At 43.4% G+C, this 27,537-nt stretch overlaps 1 protein-coding gene and 1 pseudogene across 1 annotated transcript in view; both read left to right on the top strand.

The window, feature by feature from the left end:
* Positions 1-27,537, top strand: part of NUDT3 (nudix hydrolase 3) — a 101,795-nt gene that overhangs the window by 48,986 nt on the left and 25,272 nt on the right. Inside the window, exon 2 of the mRNA XM_070418737.1 lies at positions 6,155-6,265. Coding sequence (XP_070274838.1) covers positions 6,155-6,265 — 111 coding nt within the window. The remainder of the gene's footprint in view (positions 1-6,154; positions 6,266-27,537) is intronic.
* Positions 2,673-4,635, top strand: LOC139012801 (keratin, type II cytoskeletal 8 pseudogene; annotated as a pseudogene).

Here is a 27,537-nt window from a genome sequence, read left to right on the forward strand (position 1 = left end):
CAGCTGCAGTTTGTTAAGTAATTTTCAGATTACAAAGGGCCAGGCCTTTCATATGCAAAAGCCTCCCTGCAGGGCTTAGGCAGGGCGGGGTCCAAGGGGATCAACAGGGCGGGCAGAGGGAGCAGTATGGCTGCTCTCAGTCCTGCCCTCAGAGGCCCTGGCAATCACTATGAGTGCCTCTGAGAGAAAGCTGCCCTCGAGTTCCAACCAATGCCAGACAGTCCCGTTTCTCCCATATGAGTCTGGGTCCCCAGAGACTCGCCCAGAACTGGAGCTCAGAGCCTGAGACTCCCTCCCAATTGAAAAAGACAATCGTGTCCTCAGCCGCCAGCCCTCTCCGCATGCACCTCCGCACCTTTGTATTTTAATTCTGCACCACACCTCCTCTGAGTTTCGGTATGCTTTTCTCTTTCCTTCTAGTTGTAGAATTTCCACTCAGCCAGCCTTCCTGTGGTTCTGGATGATGTCCGTTCCGTCTTTTAGTTGTATTTTTGAAGTGGTTGTGCGAGGCAGCAATCTCCGGTGTTTACCTATGCCACCATCTTGGTTTCTCCTATAAGGAATTTTTTTAAATGTAAGATTCGCCACAGTTATTGGGGAGAATGGGTGTGACAATGATCCCCTTTTTCTTTTATGGAAATATTTTATTTTAGCTTTATGACTTAATATTATAAAACTAAGGATAACCCTTTGGAAGGCTGCTCTTCTGAACTATAGACTCTGAAGAAGAAAGTAGTAGCATTGACTCCATTAGCTTTTAAAGAATTTGTGATCTTGAAACTAGTTTTATTTTATTGAGGTGAAGTTCACATAGTATAACATTAAACATTTTAAAGTGAACAAGTCAGTGACATTTAGCAACCACCACGTCTATCTAGTTTCAAAACACTTATTCCAAAATAAAACCCTGTATCCATTACTCCCCATTCTTTCCTTCCCCCAGTCCCTGGCAACCACCAATCTGCTTTCTGTCTCTATGGATTTGCCTATCTGTGTGTGTGTGTGTGTGTGTGTGTGTGTGCGCGCCACATTTTATTCATTGATTCATTTATTTGAGTTATTTCTACTTTTTGGCTATCTACTAATCCTATCCTATATAATAAAGAGGCAATATGCAAATTGACCATCACACCCTCACAAGATGGCTGCCTATGACCAGGCTGGCAGGGGGGTTAGTGCGGGACAACCAAACGACTGAACAAGCAGGCTGTGTGGGGCAACCAGGCCAGCAGGGGGGGCAGTTGGGGGTGATTAGGCTGGCAGGGGGGCAGTGAGGGGTGACTAGGCCGGCGGAGGGGCAGTTAGGGGCAACCAGGCCGGCAGAGAGGGGCAGTTGGAGGTGACCAGGCTGGGGGGGGGGGCAGTTAGAAGCAACCAGGCCAGCAGAGAGGGGGCAGTTGGAGGTGACCTGGCCAGTAGGGGGGCAGTTAGGGGCTATCAGGCTGGCTGGGGGGTGGGGGGGAGGCAGTTAGGGGTAACCAGGCAGGTAGGCAGGTGAGCGATTAGGAGCCAGCGGTCCAGGATTGTGAGAGGGATATCCGACTGTTGGTTTAGGCCCGAGGGGTCCCAGATTGGAGAGGGTGCAGGCTGGGCTGAGGGGACCCCCCCACACACCCCCATGCACAAATTTTGTGCACCGGGCTTCTAGTGTGTGTGTGTGTGTGTGTGTGTTTATGGCTAATATGCAAAGTGTCCCCTTGGGAGTTTGACCAAGAGACCGGAGTTCGATCGTTCGCTATGACCTGTGCTGACCACCAGAGGGTGGCACGGAACGAAGGAAGGCCCCAGCCGGCATCCAGGGAAGGAAGGCCCCAGTCGGCAGCTTGAAAGCCCTAATTGACTCTGATCACCAGCCAGGCCTAGGGACCCTACCTGTGCACGAATTTAGTGCACTGGGTCTCTAATTGTGAATGTTTCCATGAACATTTGTGTGTGTAAGTGTTTGAGTACCTGTTTTCAATTCTTTGGGGTTTTCTGTTATGAGAGGAATTGCGAGGTCATATGGTAATTTTATGTTTAACGAGCCCCCAAACTGTTTTCCACAGTGCCTGAACTATTTCACATTCCTACCAGCAATGTATTTGGGTTCTAATTTCTCTATATCCTCTCAGTGCTTGTTATTTTTAAAATTATAGCCATTCTAGTGGGTGTGAAGTGGAATCTCATGGTGGTTTTACTTTGCACTTCCCTAGTGCCTAATGATGTTGCATCTTTTCATGTGCCTGTTTGCTGTCTATATGTTTTCTTTGGATAAATGATGTTTGTTGTTGAGCTGTATGGGTTCTGTACATATTTTGGATATTTTACCCTTATCAGGTAGATGACTTGAAAATATTTCCTCCCACTCTGTACGTAGTCTTTTCACATTCTTAATAATGTCCCTTGATGCATAGAAGTTTTTAATTTTGATGAAGTTCTGTTTATCTAACAAAGGAGAAATCCTTTGTTGCTCATGCTTTTGGTGTCATGTCTGAGATGAATTAAAAATCATGAAGGTTTATCCCCATTTTATAGTTTTAGCTCTTACATTTAATTTGTTGGCCCTTTTTGTATATTATGAAGCAGGAGTCCAGTGAGGGCTCTTACTTAAAAACAAAATTTCAGGCAACTTTTTGGCTACTTCTCGAATCTCTGTCTGGTCCAGCCTTCTCGCCTCCATTCTAGCCTCTACCATGTCCACAAGGGTGACCCAGAAGGCCTCAGGCCTTCAGCAGCCACTCAATTCAAGTGGGCCTGGCACCCACATAAGCTCCTTGACCTTTCCAAGGTGGGCGGCAGCTACCGGATTGGCCTGGGTTCCAGCATGAATCTCGCTGGGGATTATGGCGGAGCTGGGAGTATGGAGAGCATCACAGCTCTCCACGTGAACCAGAGTCTGCTGAGCCCTCTGAAGCTGGAGGTGGACTCCAACATCCAGGCCCGTGTGCAACCAGGAGAAGGAGCAGATCAAGAGCCTCAACAAGTTTGCTTCCTTCAGTGATAAGGTGCGGAGCCTGGAGCAGCAGAATAAGATTCTGAGACCAAGTGGAACCTCCTGCAGCAGCAAAAGACGACTCGCAGTAACATGAACAACATGTTTGAGAACTGTATCAACAACCTTCAGTGGCGTTGGCCCAGGAGAAACTGAGTCTAGAGGTGGCATTTGGTGACATGCAGGGGCTGGTGGAGGACTTGAAGAATAAGTAGGATGGTGAGATTAGCAAGCACACAGAGATGGAGAAGAATGTGGATATAGCTTACACAAACAAGGTAGAGCTGGAGTCCTGCCTGGAAGGACTGACCGATGAGATCAACTTCAGGCAGCTGTATGAAGAGGAGACTGGTTAGTTGGAGGCCCCGATCTCCGACATGTCTGTGGTACTGTCCATGGACAACCACCACTCTCTGGACCTATATGGATCATTGCAGAGGTCAAAGCTTAGTAGGAGGAAATGGCTAATTGCAGCCATGCCGAGGCTGAGACCATGTACTGGATCAAGTGTGAGGAGCTGGGAAGCACAGGCATGACTAAGACTGAGATTTCTTTTTCTTTCTTTCTTTCTTAACTTTCTTTCCTTTCCTTTCTTTCCTTTCTTTCCTTTCCTTTCCTTCCTTCCTTCCTTCCTTCCTTCCTTCCTTCCTTCCTTCCTTCCTTCCTTCCTTCCTTCCTTCCTCTTTAATATATTTTTATTGATTTCACAGAGGAAGGGAGAGAGAGATAGAAACATCAATGATGAGAGAGAATCATTGATTGGCTGCCTCCTGCATACCCCCTACTGGGGATTGAGCCCACAATCCGGGCATGTGTCCTTGACTGGAATTGAACCTGGCACCCTTCAGTCTGCAGGCCGACGCTCTATCCACTGGGCCAGAATGGCTAGGGCAAGACTAAGATGAACCAGAACATCAGCCAACTCCAGGCTGAGATCGAGGGCCTCAAAAGCCAGAAGACTTCCCTGGAGGCTGCTATCGCTGATGCTGATAAGCATGGGAAGCTGGCTGTCCAGGATTCTCAGGCCAAGGTGGCTGAGCTGGAAGCCACTCTGAGAACTGGCAGCTGTGTGAGTACCAGGAGGAGCACATGGACGTCAGGCTGGCCCTGGGCATGGAGATTGCCACCTATACCAAGCTGCTGGATGGTGAGAAGAACCAACTGGAGAGTCGGATTCAGAACATGAGTGTCCATACCAACACCACCACTCGCTATCAGATGGGCTGAGCCTGGCTTATCGGAACCTCAGCTATGGCCTGGGCTTTCAGCCCAACTTGGGCTCTGGCAGGGGTCCTGGCTCCTTCAGCAGCACCAGCACCAGCTCCTTCAGAATGGTGGTTGTGAAGAAGATTGAGACCCTGATGGGAAGCTGGTGTCTAAGTCATTGGATGTCCTGTCCAAGTGACTGACTACTGTGGCCCTCCTGTCCTCCAAGCCTGTGGAAAAAGCTGTGCAGGGGACAGCGCCTTGGGGGAGGGTAGTCTACTGCCTGGGGGACCGCCTCTTACCCATGGCCCTAACTGAAAGCCAAATCAAGTGTTTTTTTCCAAAATAAAGTCTCAGCTGGGTCTGCCAACCCTAAAAAAAAGTGATAATAATAAAAAAAAAAATTTCATGAAACCTCCACATTGTACTTTTAATATCTCCTGGTTTAAACATATATACATACCAACCAAAAGCCACTGTGGATTTTATTTTCTTTTGCATTGTATTAATCAGAGCAGAAGTTACATATATTTAAAAAAAATAGTACTTGTAAGTATAGCACATTTTCTCAGTCCATAGGCTATATATTGGTGGCTATATATGGATTCATGAATTTACTTCTTGTAACTCTTTGGTTCCCTTAGGCGTGCAGATCACAGATTTTGTAGAGGAGCATCAGAATATCTATGATGACAGGTAGTAAGGGGATTAAGGATGATGAAAAGGGTAAAATTTCCAAGGCCTCATAGATGCAGAGACCCCAAGGGGGAGAGAGGAGATGACTGGAAGGTAGGTAACTGGAAGTCAGTGGTGGAATCTGTAAAGGCTACAGAGGAAGTAGTATTTCTTTTAGGCAACAAAGATGACTGCAGAGTAGAAGTTAAGTGCTGAGGGTGGACTAGAGTGAAGGGGTAGGTAAGGAATATGGTTTGCGATATTTTAGTCAGATGATATTCAACGTACATGCTTCAAGTTTCTGAGCCATGCCCTGTATATGGTTTGCGATAAGGATGGAGGCTCAAAAGACATCATCAGAAAGTGATGGTTTAAGGAGCAGTTGAGGATTCCTTTAGTTTTAGAAATAATGCCAACCCAACTCTACTCCCAAATGAGCGCAGCTAACTTTGTTGAGCATGTGTCCCAGGGAGGGGTAAGGAAGAGGGACTAGGGAAATTCCAGATTTTATTTTAGCCTTGACTAAAATGCTTGTTAGGGGTGGGGTTGGCCAGGGAGAGGTCAATGGGGGGAAAAGGAGACATATGTAATACTATATGTAATACTTTAAACAATAAAGAATTTTAAATAAATAATAAATAAAATGCTGGTTAAGTTTGAATTAGTAAACTGAATTCTATATCAATATTTCTGTGTCTTTGTGTGCTTTGCTTTTCACTTCTTACTAAAATTTCCTAGTAAAAAATTTCAGTTTTATCTCAGCTGAAAGCATGATGAAAAGAAATATTCTACTTTTAATGCAGATGAGAGAATTAGGTTTTCAGTGCACACGTAGGGCCTAGGGTGGCACGGTGTATGGGGCTGTGGCCATCTGATGGAGCAGGAGCTAGGACACAGAAGGGAAGGTGTTGGGACTGTGGTAGCAACCTTGGCTAAGGCGTCTTTCCTTCTGGCCAACCCTTCACTGCACTCACAAGCTCATCATAGACAATCTCTATTTTTTGTCAGCTCTGTGTCCAGTGGGTTTTAGAGAAAGGAATGAAGGAGAGATGGATGGAACAATGGACAGAATCCGGAGGGAAAGCAGGGGTAATGGCCATTGGTTTAGATGCCCTCCTGCTTTTGCTAGGCGGATGGCCTACTTTTTCAAAGAGAAATGAAAGCTGCCTTGCAAGAAGTGATTTGGAGAGGTATAAACAAAGGGGTCTTAGGTATTTTTACTTTTATGGCGTTTAAACTCTGAATTTGTATGAATGTATCTTTTGAGTTTTTAACCACCCATGTGACCTGTGTGATTTTCAGGTGCTACTGGTGAGCAGTAGTCGCCATCCAGACCGGTGGATTGTCCCTGGAGGAGGCATGGAGCCTGAGGAGGAGCCGAGTGTGGCAGCAGTCCGGGAAGTCTGCGAGGAGGTATGCACTGAGAAAAGAGAGCACGGCGTACCCTGTAATCGCAAACCTGTGTGTCTGATGATCATAGAAAGAAGGCATTTGACAGTTACCATGTGCCTCCTTGATTAATGAGGAGATCAGGTTGTGACAGGGTAGTGTTTATCAGGCACCCCTCTACGCAGGAAGGGTTCTCACAGAGTCACTGTATCTAATTATACTAGACAGCCCTGTGATTTCCCGGGGGTCTCTTCCAGTGTGGCATCTCTTACCTGTGGCAGAAGATCAGGAATCAAATAGTTCATCAGCCCTAAGAACTGAGAAGAACAGGCAGCCTTGGTATACACGGCTCATTCTCATTAGCCTTTGGATGAGGAGGTGGCAGCCCTTGTTCTCCTGTGCTCCCTGGGTCCTGGCTGTTGAGCAGTGGCTAAAGCAACACTTCTGTTAGCCAGAAGCTGTTAATGGTACAGCTTGAGAGATAACAGTATCTTTTTTATTTTATTTTAGTCAGATGATATTCAACGTACATGCTTCAAGTTTCTGAGCCATGCCCTGTATATCTAACTAGATACTCTAGAATAAGTAGTCAGAAGAAGTAAAGCCTTAGACCCTTACTCCCCTACTTCAAGAGCTTACAGTTAGGTTGTAGAAACTGAGAGATTGCAATTCAAAACCAGGAGGAAGGAACTAATGTTACTCCACAGTTTCTTGTGGCAACACCATCCTCTGCTCTGCTTCTGTTATCTCAGTTAGATTCCTAATTGGCGGTATAAGTTTCATCACCCCCATTTACTTCCCCTCACCACACAGTGTTTTAGATCCATTTCCTTGTTCCACAGGGGATGTAATACTGATTCTAAGAACATATAAAATAGCACTTAGAACAGGTCTAAATTCTACACTTCTTTTGCCTTACTCTGAAAGTTACTTCCCTCATCAAGTCTTTGTGATCCCCCCAGTAGATTTGTTCTTCTTGCGTGTCCATTGCAGTCTGTACTTCCAGCATGATGGTGTCTGTCATCCTTTATTGGTACTGCTTGCTGTCTTCTGTGCTAGACTTGATGCTCTGTGTAGTCAGGTACCATTCTCTCTTGCTCACTGTTGAATCCCCAGGACTTAACACAAAGCAAGTGCTTAAGAAAATATAATTTTTTGCCCTGACTGGTGACTCAGTGGTTAGAGCATTGACCTACTCACCAGAAAGTTTCGGGTTTGATTCTTGGTCAAGGGTACATATCTGAGTTGCAGGTCTGATCTCTACCTCAGGTTGGGGTGTGTGTGGGAGGCAAGCAATTGATATGTCCCTTTCACATTGATGTTTCTCTCTCTCTTTCTCTCCTCTCTCTCTCCACTCCTCCCCCCTTCCACTCTCTCTAAAAATGAGTGGAAAGAATATCCTCACTCCTTGGGTGAGGATTAAAAAAAGAAAAGAAAATACAATTTTTGTATTTTACAGTTTTGCTATTATTGAAGTGACAACTGGAGCAGCCACATAAATGCACTTTCAGGTTGTTAGGAGTAAGTGTATCTACCAGTCCTTCAGTTAAATGAGGAAGAAAATAACAGTGTCGCAGCACCTGCCCAGCCAGGCTGTGCAGAGATGAAAGCATGGGCCACCGTGCACAGGCGGGGCTCGCTCACGGTGGGCGGATGACAGTGGGGATGTCTGTAGCTCAAGCAGCCTGATCACTGCACCTGTGACCCAATCCCTCCCTTCCACTGTGAAGGAGCTGACTTCTTAACCGCGTCTCAGTCTCCTGGCTCCTGCTTGCCACTTTTCGTTTTGTATTTTTCCTCCCTGTGCACCACTCATCTGTCAGTTGATTCTGTGTATCTCACTTTCAGTCTTCCTGAGAGAGGATCTGATTGGTGTTGCCTAGTTACGACTGTTGGGCAAAGCTGCCAGGCCACCTCATCAGCTTCTGCCCATTTTGAAGATGTCTGCCGTACCTTTGCCCAGTTGCTTATTTCTTACTAGAGACCTGGTGCACGAATTTGTGCACAGATGGGGTCTGGGCTGGCCTGGGGGAGGGGCCTCAGACATTGCTGGCCAGCCCTGCCCCCTGGTCAAACTACCGGTTGAAGGGACAGTTTGCATATTAGCCTTTTATTTATTTATTTATTTATTTTTTCCTATTTTTATTTTTTTTTTATTTTATTTTATTTTTTTAAATTAAATCTTTATTGTTCAGATTATTACATTTGTTCCTCTTTTTTCCCCCCATAACTCCCCTCCTTCCAGCTCCCACCCCACCCTCCACCCTCACTCCCCACCCACTGTGTTCATCCATAGGTGCATGATTTTTGTCCAGTCACTTCCCGCATCTCCCACACCCCTTTTCCCCCCAAGAATAGTCAGTCTATTCCCTTTCTATGTCCCTGATTCTATTATAATCACCAGTTCATTCTGTACATCAGGTTATTTATTCACTTGATTCTTAGATTCATTTGTTGATAGATGCATGTTTGTTGTTCATAATTTGTATCTTTACCTTTTTCTTCTTCTTCCTCTTCTTAAAGGATACCTTTCAGCATTTCATATAATACTGGTTTGGCGGTGATGAACTCCTTTAGCTTTTCCTTATCTGTGAAGCTCTTTATCTGACCTTCAATTCTGAATAATAGCTTTGCTGGATAAAGTAATCTTGGTTGTAGGTTCTTGGTATTCAGCACTTTGAAAATTTCTTGCCATTCCCTTCTGGCCTGCAAAGTTTCTGTTGAGAAATCAGCTGACAGTCGTATGGGTATTCCCTTGTAGGTAATTGAGCCTCTTTCTCTTGCTGCTTTTAAGATTTTCTCTTTGTCTTTTGCTCTTGGCATTTTAATGATGATGTGTCTTGGTGTGGTCCTCTTTGGATTCCTTTTGTTTGGGGTTCTCTGCGCTTCTTGGACCTGTAAGTCCATTTCTTTCACCAGGTGGGGGAAGTTTTCTGCCATTATTTCTTGAAATAGGTTTTCAATATCTTGCTGTCTCTCATCTTCTGGCACTCCAATGACTCTGATATTAGACCGCTTAAAGCTGTCCCAGAGGCTCCTTACACTATCTTCACACTTTCGGATTCTTTTTTCATTTTGCTTTTCCAATTGGGTGTTTTTTGTCGAATCTTTGGTTTGATTATTGTACTCCTCTGGTCTGCTATTGGGTATAATATTCTTTATTTCAGTCCGTGTATGCTTACTTTCTAATTTCTTTATCGTAGCATCGAGGGTCTCATTAGTTTTCGTGAGGTTCTGCACAAATTTATGGCAAGCCCTCAAAATTGCGATTCTTAGCTCCATATCCTCCATTTCTGTCATGTTTTTTTGTCTCCGCATCTTTTATGCTTTCTTGGTGCACCCCCTTGTGGTCTCTGTGCGCAGTCTTGTTCTAGCCAAGCCTTAATTGTTGTAGTTAACACTAGGGGGATTTGACCCTCAGGCCGACTGGCTATAGGAATCAGCTGTGCGGAAAACGTCTGTCTTCTGGGGAGGCGCTAATCCAGCCTTTGCCTGAGGCGATCGGCAAATGGCTGTGCGCAGGGTTTGGGCGGGGCGGGCTCAACAGGGCGGGCGGAGGGAGCAGTTATGGCCACGCTCAGTCCCGTTCCCAGAGGCTCTGCTTCTCAGAACCCCGGCAGCCGCTGCAAACCTCGGAGAGAAAGCTGCCCTCAGGTTCCAACTGATGCCGGGTAATCCCGCTTCTCCCGTTTGAGTCTGGGTCCCTAGAGACTCGCCCGGATCTGGAGCCCAGAGTCTGAGACTCACTCCCGACCGAAAACGACAACCGCGCCCTCAGCCACCAGCCCGCTTTCGCGCGCACCTCGGTACCTTTGTATTTTCCACACTGCGCCGCCTCTGAGCCTCGATTTGCTGTTCTCTTTCCTTCTAGTTGTAGAGTCTCTCTTCAGCCAGCCTTCCTGTGGTTCTGGGTGATGTCCGTTCAGTCTTTTAGTTGTATTTTTGAAATGGTTGTTTGCGGCAGCGGTCTCCGGTGTTTACCTACGCCGCCATCTTGGTCGACTCCCCCTATTAGCCTTTTATTGTATAGGATTCCTCTAGCTGTGCTGAGAGTGGCAAGTTCATGTGCTATGTAAGCATAGCAATCTGTGCTTAGGTACTATCTACAGCAGCTTTCCCAGGTGTCCTGTATATGTAGTGAAAAGATATTTGCTATTACAGGAAAACGTTTGTGACCCATTCCTAAGTGACCAAAGCAGGCTACAAAACAGCATTTATGACATGAAACCATATAATGGATAAGATATGTGTATGTAACCTTTAGTGTAGAAAGAATAGAAACCCTTCTTATACACTTACTATATGCTAAGCTCTGTTCTCAGCATTTTGCAAATATTGCCTCACTTCATGCTTACCAGATCCTATGAGATAGGAACTGTTTTTACTTACATTTTACAGATGAGAAAAAACTGAGGTTCTGTGCAATTAAATAGTTGTCCACACAAATTGTGCCCAGCTGTGTGTGCTCGAGTGCTTCACGTAAGATCTGCATCTGGAGTATCTGGTCTCGTACCCACACTCCTCCGCTGTGCTCCTCGAAAGAATGTTCACCCACATGTTCACAGTGGTTACCTTTCGGTTAGTTCATAGATTATCAACTTCTTCTGCATTGAACATATATTTACTCTGTTACCAGAAAAATTATCTGTATGAACAGTTTATCTTCGCATTGTCAGGCCTCAGTACCATTAAACTCAAGCTTTTCTAAGCTTTGTTCACCCAGCTGAAGTTTCAGCATAGTGGCTGAACTTCCGAAACAGGTAAATCTGTAGAACTTGAAACATTAGCAATCACATCAAAGACCTAAAATATTCCCTTTTATAAACTGGCCTCCACGTATTCAGTTGCTTATAGTCAAAATCCTACTATAGTGACCCTCCAAGGGTTAGAGGGGAAGGCTTTCTCCCAGGGCCAGACCGGGGCCTTGGCAGCGTGCATCTGTAGCCCAGGGCAGCAAAGGCTTGCAGGAGCCAGCCATGTGGCACTCTCTCTGTCATAAAAAAGAAAAGCACCTCATTGTGTGGTTTTCAGAGCTGTTCTTTCTTGCTGATTCAGTGGGAAAGGTAAAACTGTTGGCTGACAGGGTAAAAAGAGAGAAGCTGGGTCTGCTGTCTTCTGTTCATGTTACATTTCCATTTCTTTTACCCAGTCTCACCTCAGCCAAACCAAGAGCATTATTACAAAAATATAGAACATCTGAAAACTGAAACAGAAGGAGAAAATTATGTGCGTACCTCCAACTGCATTCTCTTCAAGGATGACATTTCCTTTTATCTGCTGCTTCATGTCTGGGCAAGGCCATATCCACAGGATCATTTCTAGAATATAAACTATGAGGTATTTGTAGGTAGCCTGATAATTAACCTGTGACATAGGCCTCGCTTAAACAAATAAAAGGTAGCTTGTTCTCTGACTTCCTCACTTGTGTCCTAATACCACACTTCTCTGCCGCTGCTCTGGCTCTTACCACTTGTTCCTCTGCCATATAAACTCACCATCTTAGAAATTTCTTCAGTTTAGTGATGTGTCCTTACGTTTCCCTGTACTTTGGTGCCCTCCCTCAAGTTGTACATAAAGTAAAAGTATTACAGCATTTTTTATTTAATTCACCTTCATTTAAGAAAGTTTTTTGAATGTCTGGATGCCTCAGGAGTTCAGAGCTGCTTCATAATTTTCTCTAACTTTACTAATCCTATGTCAGCCTATCAAGAATTTATTGTAACTCTTTATTTTTTGTTTGTTAATCCTCACTAAGGATATTTTTTCCATTGATTTTTAGAGAGAGTGGAAGGGAGAGGGAGGGGGGAGGAAGGGAGGGAGGGAGAGAGAGAGAGAGAGAGAGAGAGAGAGAAACATTGATGTGAGAGACACAGTGATTGGTTACCTCCTGCATGCACCCTGACTGGGGCCCGGGGATCGAGCCTGCAACTGAGGTACGTGCCCTGGACCAGAATCAAACTTGTGATCCTTCAGTCCAAGGGCTGATGCTCTAACCACTGAGAAACCAGCCAGGGCTTGTAACCCTTCTTGATCTCCTTTGTATTTTCATCTAAGAACATGGAAAACTCCATAGTGAACTTTATTTTTAAAATCTGTGCTTCTTATCCCAGTTCCTGTACTGTGTGTTCCCTGTTCCTGAAAATAAATGGTTATACTCTTTTATATGTATCATAGCAACCAGAAATCTCCAAAGGGTATCTCAAAATGTCTCTAATTAGGGAAGCAGTTTTTCCTGTCTCTTGTTATACAGAAGTAGAATATTTAAAAAGCCTGTGACTACTTGGGAATAGTTTAAGATACAATTTTGTTAACCTTTTTTAGCTCATAAGTGTTTGACTCTATTTGAAATGGAGAAAAAAGTGAAGGCTCTGTATGACTGTGTTATATTTTCAACTTTACAGTCTGAACAGTTGTGAATGAGAGGTGGGGCTAAGGTTTCACAGAATTTATTAGGAAAATAACATGATTTTTTAAAAAATCCAGAACTTTAATCACAAAATATATGTCATAATATATTAAGAGTATTTTCAACCATTTCAACATGATAAAATAGGGGGAAGTAATGTTGTAGACCAGGGGCCTCCAGCTCAGAAGCTTGTAGGGAAAGGCGGGCCGTTGACAGTGGTGTATCTCTGACAAAGTGAGGAGAGCCTGCCCTGGTCAGATGGAGGTGGAACCTGCTCAGGCTCAGCCAGTCGTTGTCATGTGGCAGTTAAGGCCCAGTTCGGCTCGGATGTTTCAAGAGAAACTTGAAAGCTGGGTTCTCATGCAAGATCTCCTGATCTTTCAATGTAGGTGACTAATTTTACAAAGATTGTTAATTAACATAACAAAGTTTGCATATAGATAAAAAGAAACAGCAACAGCAGTACTAAAAGACCCATAATGAAAACAACCAAAAGATGTGTTTTGTTTTGTTTTTCAATATATTTTATTGATTTTTTTACAGAGAGGGAGGTAGAGAGATAGAGAGTTAGAAACATCGATCAGCTGCCTCCTGCACACCCCCTACTGGGGATGTGCCCGCAACCAAGGTACATGCCCTTGACCAGAATCGAATCTGGGACCCTTCAGTCTGCAGGCCGACGCTCTATCCCAGTGATTCCCAAAGTGGGCGCTACCACCCCCTGGTGGGCGCTGCAGCGATCCAGGGGGGGGCGGTGATGGCCACAGGTGCATTTGTTTTAACTTTTTTTGTATTACCTTTCTATTCTGAGTTCAATAAATAGTTTCATAATTTCAAACTTCAATGTTTCTAATTTACACCTTTCTTTACTATATTTTATGAAAAAGGTAGAAATATTAAACATATATCTTTCTGTTTAATTGCTATTAAAATTTTAAAAAAATTAATTTCCAGGGGGCGCTGAGTAATATTTTTTCTGGAAAGGGGGCGGTAGGCCAAATAAGTTTGGGAGCCACTGCTCTATCCACTGAGCCAAACCGGTTAGGGCAAAGATGGGTTCTTAATTTGGTGGATGAGCTGTGCTCCAGATTTTTACTTTATTTTTATCTGTAAACTAAGCTCCAGTTTCTTAGAAGAACAGAGTTTGCTTTTATTTATTTATTTATTTTTAATATATTTTACTGATTTTTTACAGAGAGAAAGGGAGAGGAATAGAGAGTTAGAAACATCGATGAGAGAGAAACATCAATCAGCTGCCTCTTGCACACCCTCTACTGGGGATGTGCCCGCAACCAAGGTACATGCCCTTGACCGGAATCGAACCTGGGACCCTTGAGTCCGCAGGCCGCTCTATCCACTGAGCCAAACCGATTAGGGCCAGAGTTTGCTTTTAGTCTCCTAAATAAGTTCAAGCAAATAAACATTTTTAACCTTGGGAATATTTTACTGTTTAATGGATTGTTAATATGAGAAAATATATCCAGATGTAAATTACTACAAATCAAAAAAGAGATCACAAATCAACCCCATTGGTTTGTTGAAAAGCAGGCTTTATTTAGAAAACATTCTCTGAATTTCCATTATTTAATTTGTAACAAGTTTTAAATCACATAAATATGAATATTAATAATGTACATGTATGGCTATTTGTACCTATAGATTTATATTAAAAAATAAGTACAAAAATAGGAAAAAATTTCCTATATGTTTGAAATCGTTGAAAATAAAAAGTTTGGCAGAAAGTAGCCATAAATATGTATCAGGTGTCAAACATATTCAAGATCTTGAGGAGGAAACTATGAAGTACAACAATATGGTGAACACTACTTTCCCTAAGATAAATTGTGTTTTTGTAAGTACTACCATGTCTTTATTTTTACTTGGTAAGAAGATATATTTTTAACTCCTTTAGTGACCACATTAAAAGACAATTATATCTTTTAATATATTATATATAATGACTAGAGGCCTGGTGCATGAAATTTGTGCACGGGTAGGATCCCTAGACCTGGCTGGCGATCAGGGCTAATCTGTGGGGCAATCGATAGGGCGATTGGGAGGCCCCCCGCTGACACCTGCCTTGGCCAGCCTGGGGCCTGCGGGCTGGGGGCAACTCCTGCGTTGAGCGTCTGACCCCTGGTAGTCAGTGTGCATCATGGCAACCAGTTGTTGTGCCAGTCATTCCGCCCTTCGGTCAATTTTTATATTAGGCTTTTATTATATAGGATCTTATTCTGATTATTTATTATTTTAATAATTTAATGGGAGATATGATTTAAAACTTCAGTAAAGCCTTTGTTCACCTAACATAAACATATATATTTGTGTGTAGAAGCATCTTTATTCTGCCCTCCTAGGAAAAGCATATGCACAAAAATATAACAAAAGAAATTAAGAGCTTTTCCTTAAGAAAAATAATTTTGACTCTATAAAATGAACAGTGAAATCGTACCAGGTCTGAGTGTGGATGCTGGTGTGAGGCTGTTTTATGTTAGAGGACAGGATGAATCCCCCAGATCTCTGGCAAAGGCCCTTAAGTAAGTCATATTGAATCTCTTGTTTCTGGCAGCTGAGAATTAGAAAGGGCCTTTCCGCTCAGTTACAATTCAGGATGAAAGGAGACCTTGGCAAAGACACTACCCCCTGTGAAGGGACTGGCGAGGTGCTGTGAGGTCCTGTGCTCAGCTTTTGCTCTGTGCTCTCATGGCCGAGAGTGTAATTCAACTCTGGCCCCAGAGCAAGGAGGCCTCTTCTTTCAGGAGAGGCACCTCTGCTACTCCTGGGTCACTTCCATGGTTACTTCTAGAGTCGACCATAAAGTGAGAATTTTTAAGTGGGTACTCTTGGCTTTATGGAAAGTTGTATTCAAAAGGTTATTACATATTTGTGTTCATTACCATTTTAGTTTAAATATATAGGTGCTTTTGACTAGGAAATTCCATTAGAGTTGTTTGTAAAATTTTTCACCTTAAAAATAGAAACAATATAATCTGAACAGGGCTCTTATTCTGAGGGCTTTTACGTTCTTTTTCTAGCACTTAGTGCTGTTGCTAGTGTAGCCAGTTTGATTACTTGATTAGCTGGTGATTACTATAGCTTGCCATTTTTATGTTTACAAAAGCAACATGTTCCTGGCAGAATGAAACACAAAGATGATTGTTTATTACCATAATTCCATGGCTGATTTTGCTCATTTTTAATAATCATGAAAAAGTTCAAATACATTTTTAAAAATATGTATTTTGATTTCACAGAAGAAGGGAGAGAGAGATAGAAATATCAGTGATGAGAGAGAATCATTGATCGGCTGCCTCCTGCACACCCCACACTGGGGATCGAGCCCACAATGTGGGCATGTACCCTGACCAGGAATTGAACCATGACCTCCTAGTTCATAGATCGATGCTCAACCACTGAGCCACACCAGCTGGCCTGGAGAATGTTATTTAGAAACCAAGGTTAGGGTAGTAGGTATATTCACTGTTACTGGGATGTGATTACTCCTAGATCCTTTGAGTAGACAGCAATAGAAAGCATTTTAAAAGAAAAATCATAATTTCATGTTACTATTTCTATTTCAAATTTGACATTTTAGGTTTTAGCTTAAGCCGTAGCCGGTTTTGCTCAGTGTATAGAACGTCGGCCTGCGGACTGAAGGGTCCCGGGTTTGGTTCCGGTCAAGGACACATGCCCGGATGCTGACTCGATCCCCAGTGGGGGGCATGCAGGAGGCAGCTAATCAATGATTCTCTCATCATTGATGTTTCTATCTCTCTCTCCCTCTCCCTTCCTCTCTGAAATCAATAAAAATATATATATATATATATTTAAAAGTTACCTTTTAAAAAAAGGTTTTATCGTAAGTTTTTTATGTTTATATCTTTTTTCAGTAACATTGATTTCAGTAACATTACTTGCTTTGTGTTACAAATAATATGAATATATTTGCATTATGGATATTATCAGGAGAAGCATTATAGAGCCTGTGAGTGTATTCTAAGCTATTTAATGTGAACCTGTTGATTTTAGGGAGGAATACTGGTAGGGGTAGAATAGAATGATTAGCCCTTGGTGCTAATTTGGATTATTTAGGAATTGGATCTAGGTTGGTGTGAATTGGTGGTAAATGGAAAGTCAATATTAAAAAGCAAGTAATTGGCATCAACAAGAGAGTAGCACGCCGCACGCGCCTGGGTGTGTGTGTGCGTGTGTGTGTGTGTGTGTGTGTGTGTGTGTGTGTATCTGGATTACAGTTTGATTCAGGCATAAAAATAGTAAACCAGATTAGGAAATACAACCTAAGAACTGGGTAGAGGGGTTTTGTATTGCTTCTGTGTAGACCTTTGACCTGTAGGTACCCTTTATTGGATGGGTTGATGAGGATGTGAGCATTACATGGCAAAAACCCTGTTATGCACAGCTAGCCATTCTCTACCTCTCCTACAATTGCGAATGATTGCTTAGATCAGAGTGGTTCTCAACCTTGTCAAACTTGATACCTTCTTTCTATAGTAAATTAATTAATGAATTAGCTAATTGATTAATTTATATATTTATATATAATTTTTATAGGCACTTATTTTATCCTTATAAAAGCAGTCTCCTGTATTAATGTTCATAGATTAGAAAAAAATTGAGTTCTAGGCTCAGATAGTTAAACCAGATTTTACACATAAATGTGTGGCAGGATTTTGAAAAGAAGTCTTGGGTGAGGCCGTCCTCCTTATGCAGAATATCTAGCACTCCTGGTTCCTTCCTACTTTCCAGTGCTTCCTTCCCTCATCCCAGGACCAAACACACCCGCACGCAATTCCTTAGTGCTCCTGGGGTGGTCGCACTTGTGGAAAACCTATTTGGAATGATCTTGGAGTTTCTTTTGTCCCCCAGATCCTACTTGCTTAGTTACTCATGCTTAATTGGTCATTTATTTGCCAAGTTTCTGCTGTAAGCTCAGTTAGGGTTGGGGCCAGTGTCCTGAACATGGCAGATGGTAAGAGGAAAAGAGCAGGTCCTGATGGCCTGGCAGACGAGGCCACAGATGAGGAGGTTCTAGGCCTGGCACGTTGGTGAGAGGAGCACTACTGCTCTGTGACTTGCAAACTCGTGGCAGGAGAGGAAAGATAGATGCTTGTTCCTCCCTGGGCTTTCCCACTTCTAAGCGGAGAGGAAATTTAAAAACATATATATTCCATCTCACTAGTCATCAGATAAATGCCAGTTAAAATAAGCTCCTGAATTGCCCTTACCAAATTTGCTAAATTTAAAAACCTAATTCTGTCAATGATGAAGAAAGGGGCAGCATGTATTAAGAGCCTTAGAAATGTCAGTATTCTCTTGCACACTGTACACCAGTCATTGCAACTGCTTCCCACTTCAGGACCTGCCCCACATGGACATAATGTCTGTGGTTGCCTCCAGCTAGACAGCCTGCCCGTCCCCTGGTTTCTTGGGCAGGCCTCTATGAGTTTTCAGCTCAGTCGCTACATTTTATGGAAGCTTTCATGACTTTCCAGGCTGATGCGTAAGTGCTTTTTTAAAAAATGTGAGTTCTTTTGTTGATGACGTAACGTAAATTTTAAGTATGTTTTTCCATATATTCTTATTCAGTGTGGACATTTTGAAAAACAGAAAAGTAAAAAGAACAAACTTAAAAATTTCATACTCCCTACTATAGTAACGTTTCAGTGTATTTCCTTCTGTGTTTTTTACTATCAGCCTTCCTGCTTGTCTGACACTTTTCTCAACACTACCCTCAAATATCGGACATGAAAGTGAGCTGGGAGGTTCGTAAAAAAAGTAAACTAGAAAAGAGGAGGCGGCAGGGGTTTTCTAACTTTTGTCTTTGCTGTCATTTTTTTTTTTTTTTAATATATTTTATTGATTTTTTACAGAGAGGAAGGGAGAGAGATAGAAAGTTAGAAACATCGATGAGAGAGAAACATCGACCAGCTGCCTCCTGCACATCTCCCACTGGGGATGTGCCCGCAACCCAGGTACATGCCCTTGACCAGAATCGAACCCGGGACCCTTGAGTCCGCAGGCCGACGCTCTATTCACTGAGCCAAACCGGTCTCGGCAGCTGCTGTCATTTTTTATTATCCCAGCCCTGTGCCCTCTTCTCTCACCACAGGCTTAGCGGCCTTGATCAAATCTTGTAACTCTCTGTGCTTTGTAGTTTACATCTTAGACTGGCATTTTCATTTCTAAGTGTCTGTAGACAAATGCTTATTCATGAGCACAAAGAAGCATGTACAGCCCTGGCCGATTTGACTGAGTGGATGGAGAGTCGGCCTGCGGACTGAAGGGTCCCGGGATCAATTCTGGTTAAGGGCACATGCCTGGGTTGTGGGCTCAATCCCCAATAGGGGGTGTGCAGAAGGCAGCCAATCAATGATTCTCTCTTTGCATTGATGTTTCTATCTCTCTCCCTCTTCCTTCCTCTCTGAAATCAATAAAAATATGTTTAAAAAAATTAAAGCTATGGGATGTCTTTTAAAAAAAAAAGCATGTACAAGAGGTTTATCACAGCTTTAAATGTAATAGCAAAAATTGGAAACAGTCTAAGTGTCAATCAATAAGATAATGATTACTTCAATTATGGCACATTCACATTATCTATTACCATCCAGCAGTGTAAAAATAATAAAGGAAAATCTATATATCCCAACATGGAGAGTCCTCTAAGACATTTAGTGAAATGAAATGGAAACTATGCTCGATTTGTGTAAAATAAAATGTCCTAAAGCATATTTGTGTATATTTATATATATGTAAATGTTTCCAATGGAGTCTGGAAAGAAAACACTAAGCTGGTTAGAGTGATTACTTCTTGGGGAAGGATGTGGGACTAGAAGGAAGCCTCGTGGGGGAAAAAGGTTTTTTTAATCCTCACCTAAGGATATGTTCTTATTGATTTGAGAGAGAGAGAGACATCAGCCAGCTGCCTCCCCGATATGTTCCCCAGCCGGAGATCTAACCACAGCCTTTTGGTGCATGGGCTGATGCTCCAAACAGCTAAGCCACCCGGCCAGGGCCCCCATGAGAAATTTTTCTTTAAATGTTTTTTACAACCACATCTTTTTTTCAGAGTCTGGGCAGAAATATGAAGCCATCAAGCAGTTGTAAAAGTCACTATTTAAAGTTTTTAATGGTATAGCCTCAATCCCCCAAGGAATTCTAAAGGGACATACTTGTGCTCAGAAAGGTTAAAATTAAAATTGCTGAAATCTGTGCTGTATTGTCTTTTCCTTGGGTGCAAGGAAATGAAAGAGAAGCCATCTCTGGGGCCGATGGCAATGCTTCAGTTAGGTTTTTGTTTTTGCTTTTGGTGCAAGTTTATTTTTAGCTTTGAAATCTGATCTTGCTATTATTATAATTTTCATTTATTTATTTATTTTTATTATCATTATTTTTAATACTCATCCGAGGATATTTTTTCCCATTGATTTCTAGAGAGAGTAGAAGGGAGGATGGGGGAGAGAGAGAGGGAGAAACATCGATGTGAGAGAAACACATCAATTGGTTGCTTCCTGCACACTCCCCTACAGGGACTGAGGAACCTGCAACCAAGGTTTGTGCCCTTGACTGAGAATTGAACCCACAACCCCTCAGTCCACAGGCTAACACTCTAACCACTGAGAAAACCGGCCAGGGCTATAATTTTTTTTTTTTTAATAAAATGATTGGTGACAGTAAGGTAGTTGGGAAAGAAATGGCCCACATGGAGATCATTGAGACAGTTTACTCTGTTTCCAGATGACCAGGTTAATGTTTAAAGGAGTAAGAGTAGAAGTAATCCATGAAGAATCATCAGATGTGCTAATCAGCCTGAAAACTAAAGGATATTGCTGTTGAATTTATTTATATGAATTCTTTTGTTGGTGATGCTGACAATTACGGATTTAAGAACTGAGTCCATTATTTATTGCTGCCTAACAAAACCTAAAACAGGAATAATCATGTGGTGTCATAGTTTCTCTGAGACATAAATTCAGGCAAGGTACAGTAGGGATGTCTTATCCATGATATGATGTCTGGGGATTCAGCTGGAAGAATTAGGCTGGAAGCAGAATACTGTTGGGAAAAAAATGTTTTAATAACTTTTTCTAGTAGGCTTCCAGGACTCCATACGTTCCTGACTTTTCTCATGCATCTGAGGTGTCTTTGCTTTATTCCTCCCTTATGGTTGAATGTCCTGGAGTTCAGTCTTTTCTTTCCTTATTGGTGTCTCATCTACTCCTTGGTGATCCATCCAGTCTCAAGGTTTTAAACAGAGTAGGTGGGGGTGGGGGTAGGGGTGCGGGTTAGTGAATGGGTAGGAAGATGGGTGGATGACTGGATGACCATTCATCCCCAACCACAGCTCTCCTTAACCTGCCTACTTGGTATTTCCATTTAGATGTCCAGTGGGCACCTGCAACTTAATATATATGAAATAACCTGGGATTCCACTGTCTTCTCCGAAAGCTGCTCCTCCAGCAGTCTGCCCCATCTCAGTGAATGGCAACTCTATTCTTTCATTTGCTTAACCCCCAAAACTAGGAGTTACCCTTAATTTCTTTTTTCTCATACCCAATATCTAGTTTATTAGCCAATATTGTTGGCTTTCCCTTTAGAGTACATACTAGTATACCCAGAATCCAACCACTTCTCACCACCTCTGTGACTATCACCTTAGTCCAAGTCACAATCACCTCTTTCCTGATTGCTCTGCCCACCTTCACTCTGCACTCTTAACCCCTTCCGTCTATTTCCAACACCAGGGAAAAGTGATTCTGTTAAAGAAATCAGGTTAGGTCGCATCACTTGAAGGCTTTCTAAGCTGAAACTCTTAGAATGGCCTACAGTCTGCCTCCCTCTGGGACCTCATCTCACCCTCCTCTCTTTAGTTCACTGTGCCCCACCCACACTGGTAGCCCCCTCTGCCCCTCTTCCCCTTCGGGGCCTTTCTACTTGCTGTTCCTTCTGCTTAAATCACCGTGGTATTGACACAGTCTTAGATAGTGAATCTGGAGGAGAGGCTCCATCCTGCTGGTTTTGTTTTTATTTTATTTATTTCATTTGTTGATTCTTGTATGTGCCCTGATTAGGGATCAAATCCACAGTCTTGGTATATCAGGAAGACGCTCAACCAATGAGTAACCTGACCAGGGCCTGCTGGTTTTTCCTAATGGCTTATAGTAACTAGGGGCCCGGTGCACGAATTCGTGCACCTTGAAAGGAACTGTGGGCTGCAAGGCTGCCATGGGTGGGCACAGGGGCAGGTCTCAGCCTATCCTCTGTGCCCCCGCCTGGCCCCTCTGACTGTGGCCCCAGGTCCCCTGTCTGCCGGCAGCCCTGCTTCCGCCACCACTGCTCCCACGTGCTGACAGTGCTGGCTCTGCTCTCGCCCGCTGATGGCGCAGAGTGATTGGGCCGGTGCCATCAGCAGGTGCAAGCATCGGCTGCTGCCCCAACCGCCCCTTAGGAGCAGGGAGAGGTGGAGAAGCCCTCAGGGGCAATTGGGGCCGGCAGCCACAGTTCACACGTGCTTACGGCGCTGAGCGATCAGGACTGGCGCCAGGTGCCGGCAGCGGGTGCAAGCAGCAGCTCCAGCCTTGGCTGCGGGCGGGGCCGGGGCCGGTGCCAGCAGTGGGTGCGAACAGCAGCTATGGCGCTGGCAGTGGGTGCAAGTGGGGCTGTCGCCGGAAGTGGGTGGGAGAGGCAGCTACCAGCATTGATCACCCCTCAGGAGCAGGGGGAGGTGGAGAAGCCCTGAGGGGCATCTGGGGCTGGCAGCCACCACTCGCACCCGTATATAGCGCCAAGCAATCGGGGCCAGACTTCTGGTCAAATTAGCATATTACCCCTTTATTATTATAGAGTGGAGGCCTGGTGCACAGATTTGTGCACTGGTGGGGTCTCTTGGCCTGGCCTGCGGGGATCAGGCTGAAACTGGCTTTCCACATCCCCCAAGGGATCCTGGATTGCGAGATGGTGGTTCTCAGGTGACGCACCCCGGAATCGGGCTCCCTCCTCTCTGGTTCCAGGTACATCACCCAAGAACCACAGCTGCGAAGTCACCGCAGCTTGGCAGCTCCTTGCTTGAGCATCTGCCCCCTGGTGGTCGTTGTGCGTCATAGCTACTGGTCGGACAATCACTTAGGCTTTTATCTATACTAATAAAAGGGCAATATGCTAATTAAACCGGACATCTTCCAGACGTCCTTCCAGACAAAGCCACGGTGGCTGGGGCCAAGGCAGAGGCAGTTAGGAGCATCAGGCCAGCAAGCAGAGGTGGTTAGGGCAATCAGGCAGGCAAGCAGGCAGGCGAGTGGTTAGGAGCCAGGGGTCCCGGATTTCGAGAGGGATCCTGGATTGGAGAGGGCACAGGCCAGGCTAAGGGACCCCCCCCCCCCCCGCCCCCTTGCACTTTTTTCGTGCCCTGGGCCTCTAGTATATATAGAATTGTCCACCACCATTTATCCCCTCTATGCCCTCTTCCACCTCATCCCCCCCACTCACCAAACTGTTGTCCATGAGTTCTCTCTTTTTTTTTCTTGCTTGCTCAATCCTTCCACCCCCAACACTCTTCCTCCCCCACCAGAGCTGTCTGCCTGCTCCGTCTATGAATCTATCTCTATTTTGCTTGGTAGTCTGTTTGTTCATTAAATTCCTCATATGAGTGAAATCATATGGTACTTATCTTTCTCTGACTGGCTTATTTCACTTAGCATAATGCTCTCCAGGTCCCTCCATACTGTCGCAAAGGGTAAGTTTTTCTTCCTTTTTACGGCAGAGTTAGTATTCCATTGTGTAAATGAACTGCAACTTTTGAGAGTATTATTTCCAACCAAGAGCTCCTCCATGACATGCTTTCACTGAGGTTTATGAGAGCTGAAAGAAAGACCATCAGCTAGTTATAGGTGTGTGACCAGCACAGTTCTGGGTGCAAAACTACATGAGAACATCACAGAGATCTTTTTTTTTTAAATATTTATTGTTCAGATTATTACATTTGTTCCTCTTTTTTCCCCCCATAACTCCCCTCCTTCCAGCTCCCACCCCACCCTCCACCCTCACTCCCCACCCACTGTGTTCATCCATAGGTGCATGATTTTTGTCCAGTCACTTCCCGCATCTCCCACACCCCTTTTCCCCCCAAGAATAGTCAGTCTATTCCCTTTCTATGTCCCTGATTCTATTATAATCACCAGTTCATTCTGTACATCAGGTTATTTATTCACTTGATTCTTAGATTCATTTGTTGATAGATGCATGTTTGTTGTTCATAATTTGTATCTTTACCTTTTTCTTCTTCTTCCTCTTCTTAAAGGATACCTTTCAGCATTTCATATAATACTGGTTTGGCGGTGATGAACTCCTTTAGCTTTTCCTTATCTGTGAAGCTCTTTATCTGACCTTCAATTCTGAATGATAGCTTTGCTGGATAAAGTAATCTTGGTTGTAGGTTCTTGGTATTCAGCACTTTGAATATTTCTTGCCATTCCCTTCTGGCCTGCAAAGTTTCTGTTGAGAAATCAGCTGACAGTCGTATGGGTATTCCCTTGTAGGTAATTGAGCCTCTTTCTCTTGCTGCTTTTAAGATTTTCTCTTTGTCTTTTGCTCTTGGCATTTTAATGATGATGTGTCTTGGTGTGGTCCTCTTTGGATTCCTTTTGTTTGGGGTTCTCTGCGCTTCTTGGACCTGTAAGTCCATTTCTTTCTCCAGATGGGGGAAGTTTTCTGCCATTATTTCTTGAAATAGGTTTTCAATATCTTGCTGTCTCTCATCTTCTGGCACTCCAATAATTCTGATATTAGTCCGCTTAAAGCTGTCCCAGAGGCTCCTTACACTATCTTCACACTTTCGGATTCTTTTTTCATTTTGCTTTTCCAATTGGGTGTTTTTTGTCGAATCTTTGGTTTGATTCTTGTGCTCCTCTGGTCTGCTATTGGGTATAATATTCTTTATTTCAGTCCGTGTATGCTTACTTTCTAATTTCTTTATCGTAGCATCGAGGGTCTCATTAGTTTTCGTGAGGCTCTGCACAAATTTATGGCAAGCCCTCAAAATTGCGATTCTTAGCTCCATATCCTCCATTTCTGTCATGTTTTTTTGTCTCCACATCTTTTATGCTTTCTTGGTGTACCCCCTTGTGGTCTCTGTGCACCGTCTTGTTCTAGCCAAGCCTTAATTGTTGTAGTTAACACTAGAGGGATTTGACCACCAGGCCGACTGGCTGTAGGAATCAGCTGTTTGGAAAGCGTCTGTCTTCTGGGGAGGCGCTAATCCAGCCTTTGCCTGAGGCGATCAGCAAATGGCTCTGCTCAGGGCCTGGGCGGGGCGGGCTCAACAGGGCGGGGGGAGGGAGCAACTATGGCCGCTCTCAGTCCTGTCCCAGCAACCGCTGCAAACCTCGGAGGGGCCGTAGCCAGACAGTCCCGCTTCTCCCGTTTGAGTCTGGGTCCCTAGAGACTCGCCCGGATCTGTAGCCCAGAGTCTGAGACTCCCTCCTGAGTGAAAACGACAACCGCGCCCTCAGCCACCAGCCCGCTTTGCGTGCGCACCACCTCACCGCCACACCACCGTACCTTTAAATTTTCCACACTGCGCCTCCTCTGTGCGTCAGAATGCTGTTGTTTTTGCTTCTAGTTGAAGAGTCTCTCCTCAGCCAGCCTTCCTGTGGTTCTGGGTGATGTCCGTTCCGACTTTTAGTTGTATTTTTGAAGTGGTTGTTTACGGCGGCAGTCTCCGGTGTTTACCTACGCCGCCATCTTCGATTCCTCTCCTCACAGAGATCTTTAGACTTGAGAAACTGAGGGAACATGCCTGTACATATAGGTACTATGGTTTTAATTGGAATTTATTTTTATAGGGTCATAGAATCACATTGTTGAAGGGACTTCAAGAGGTTATCTGTTTAAAGTTGTCCTTTTGGTCAAGCAGAGCTAAACATACTATTGAAGCCTTCATTTCTTTTTATTTTGAATATGTATAAAAGATACTAACTCATTTTTGTTATCTAAATTAATAATTTTTAAATGTTTACTTTTTTAAAAATTACCTTTGCCGAAACCAGTTTGGCTCAGTGGATAGAGCGTCGGCCTGCGGACTCAAGGGTCCCGGGTTCGATTCCGGTCAAGGGCATGTACCTGGGTTGCGGGCACATCCCCAGTAGGGGGTGTGCAGGAGGCAGCTGATCGATGTTTCTCTCTCATCGATGTTTCTAACTCTCTATCTCTCTCCCTTCCTCTCTGTAAAAAATCAATAAAATATATTTAAAAAAATAAAAATAAAAATAAATAAAAATTACCTTTAATGTCATTCAACAATGAGATAACTGAATGTCTGTTAGAATGACTAAAATAAAAAATGCATGATGAAATTCTGCAGCAAATTGAGAGAAATGTAGTTGTAGTTTCTTACTGCTTTTAAATAAACTGTTATATCTATTGAGTGAATTGAGCATATGCAATACTAAATGTTTTAGAAAGAGCAAGCTCACCTTTACAGTGATATTTGGCAAAATTGAATTTTTTTTTGTCATTTCAAACCAAATTGCCAATTCTGCCTTTAAATTAAAAGCTAGATGATTGTGTCCTGGCCAGGTGGCTCAGTTTGTTGGAACATCATCCTGTACACCAAAAGGTTGCCAGTTTGATTCCCGATCAGGGCACATACGCAGGTGGCAAGTTTAATTCCCAGCTGGGGTGTGTACGGGAGTCAACTGGTCAATGTCTCACTGAAGGTTTTGCTAAAAAGAATTTTTTATTGAAAATCACTTTCCCTTAAAATTAAAAATACTATTTTCAGTGTTGTGGATAATAAGCCTAGTACTAGTGTGGTTCTTATTCCTCTGGAGATCTTAGTTGTGTCCTTCTCTTTATCCCTGAGGTCTTGAAATTTCTCAGTGATTTGTCTGTAATTTGTATTAATTAGATATTAGATCCTCTAGAGCAGTGGTTCTCAACCTTCCTAATGCCGCGACCCTTTAATACAGTTCCTCATGTTGTGGTGACCCCCAACCATAAAATTATTTTCCTTGCTACTTCATAACTGTAATTTTGCTACTGCTATGAATCATAATGTAAATATCTGATATGCTGGATGTATTTTCATTGTTACAAATTGAACATAATTAAAGCATAGTGATTAATCACAAAAACAATATGTAATTATATATGTGTTTTCCGATGGTCTTAGGCGACCCCTGTGAAAGGGTCATTCGACCCCCAAAGGGGTTGCGACCTACGGGTTGAGAACCGCTGCTCTAGATTGAGCCTTTACTCTTCTTAAGAGAGATAAAGGGGATGGGGAAAAGAGAAACATGGATTTGTTGTCCCACTTATTTATGTATTCATTGGTTGATTCTTTTATGTGCCCTAATTGGGGATGGAACCTATAACCTTGGCCTATCAGGATGATGCTCCAACCAGTGAGCTACCCAGCCAGGACTTGAGCCTTTACTCTTACTCTTTTCCAGTCATATTTCCATCCCTTTGTTTTGTTATGTTTTGGGAAGTTTTATTTACTTATCTTCTAACTCTTCTAATGAATGTTTTGTTTTACTAGTCATTTTTAAGTTGTCAGTTACCATTTTTAAGTTCTATGTTATCATTTTTATTCTTGGTTGCTTTTATATACATTTTGTTCTTGTTTAGGATGCCATACCTTCTCAAGTTTCTTTAAAGATAAAAACTAATTTTCCCAAATTTTCTTGATTTTTTTTTTTTCTTTTGACCAGAGCCAGTTTTCATTTGCTTATTTTGATCTTTCTTTCCTTGGGTCACGTGATCCGTGGCTGTCCCGTGACAGTCATGGTTGAGGCAGTAGCAGCAGAGTGATCTGCAGGGAAGTGAAGCTGATGTGTCAGGGGTCTTTTAAAAGAATGCCAAAATAGGACTTTAT

The sequence above is a fragment of the Myotis yumanensis genome, unplaced genomic scaffold, assembly GCF_028538775.1.
Source record: "Myotis yumanensis isolate MYYU_CA2020_CCGP unplaced genomic scaffold, mMyoYum1.0.hap1 SCAF_6, whole genome shotgun sequence".
NCBI lineage: Eukaryota > Metazoa > Chordata > Mammalia > Chiroptera > Vespertilionidae > Myotis > Myotis yumanensis.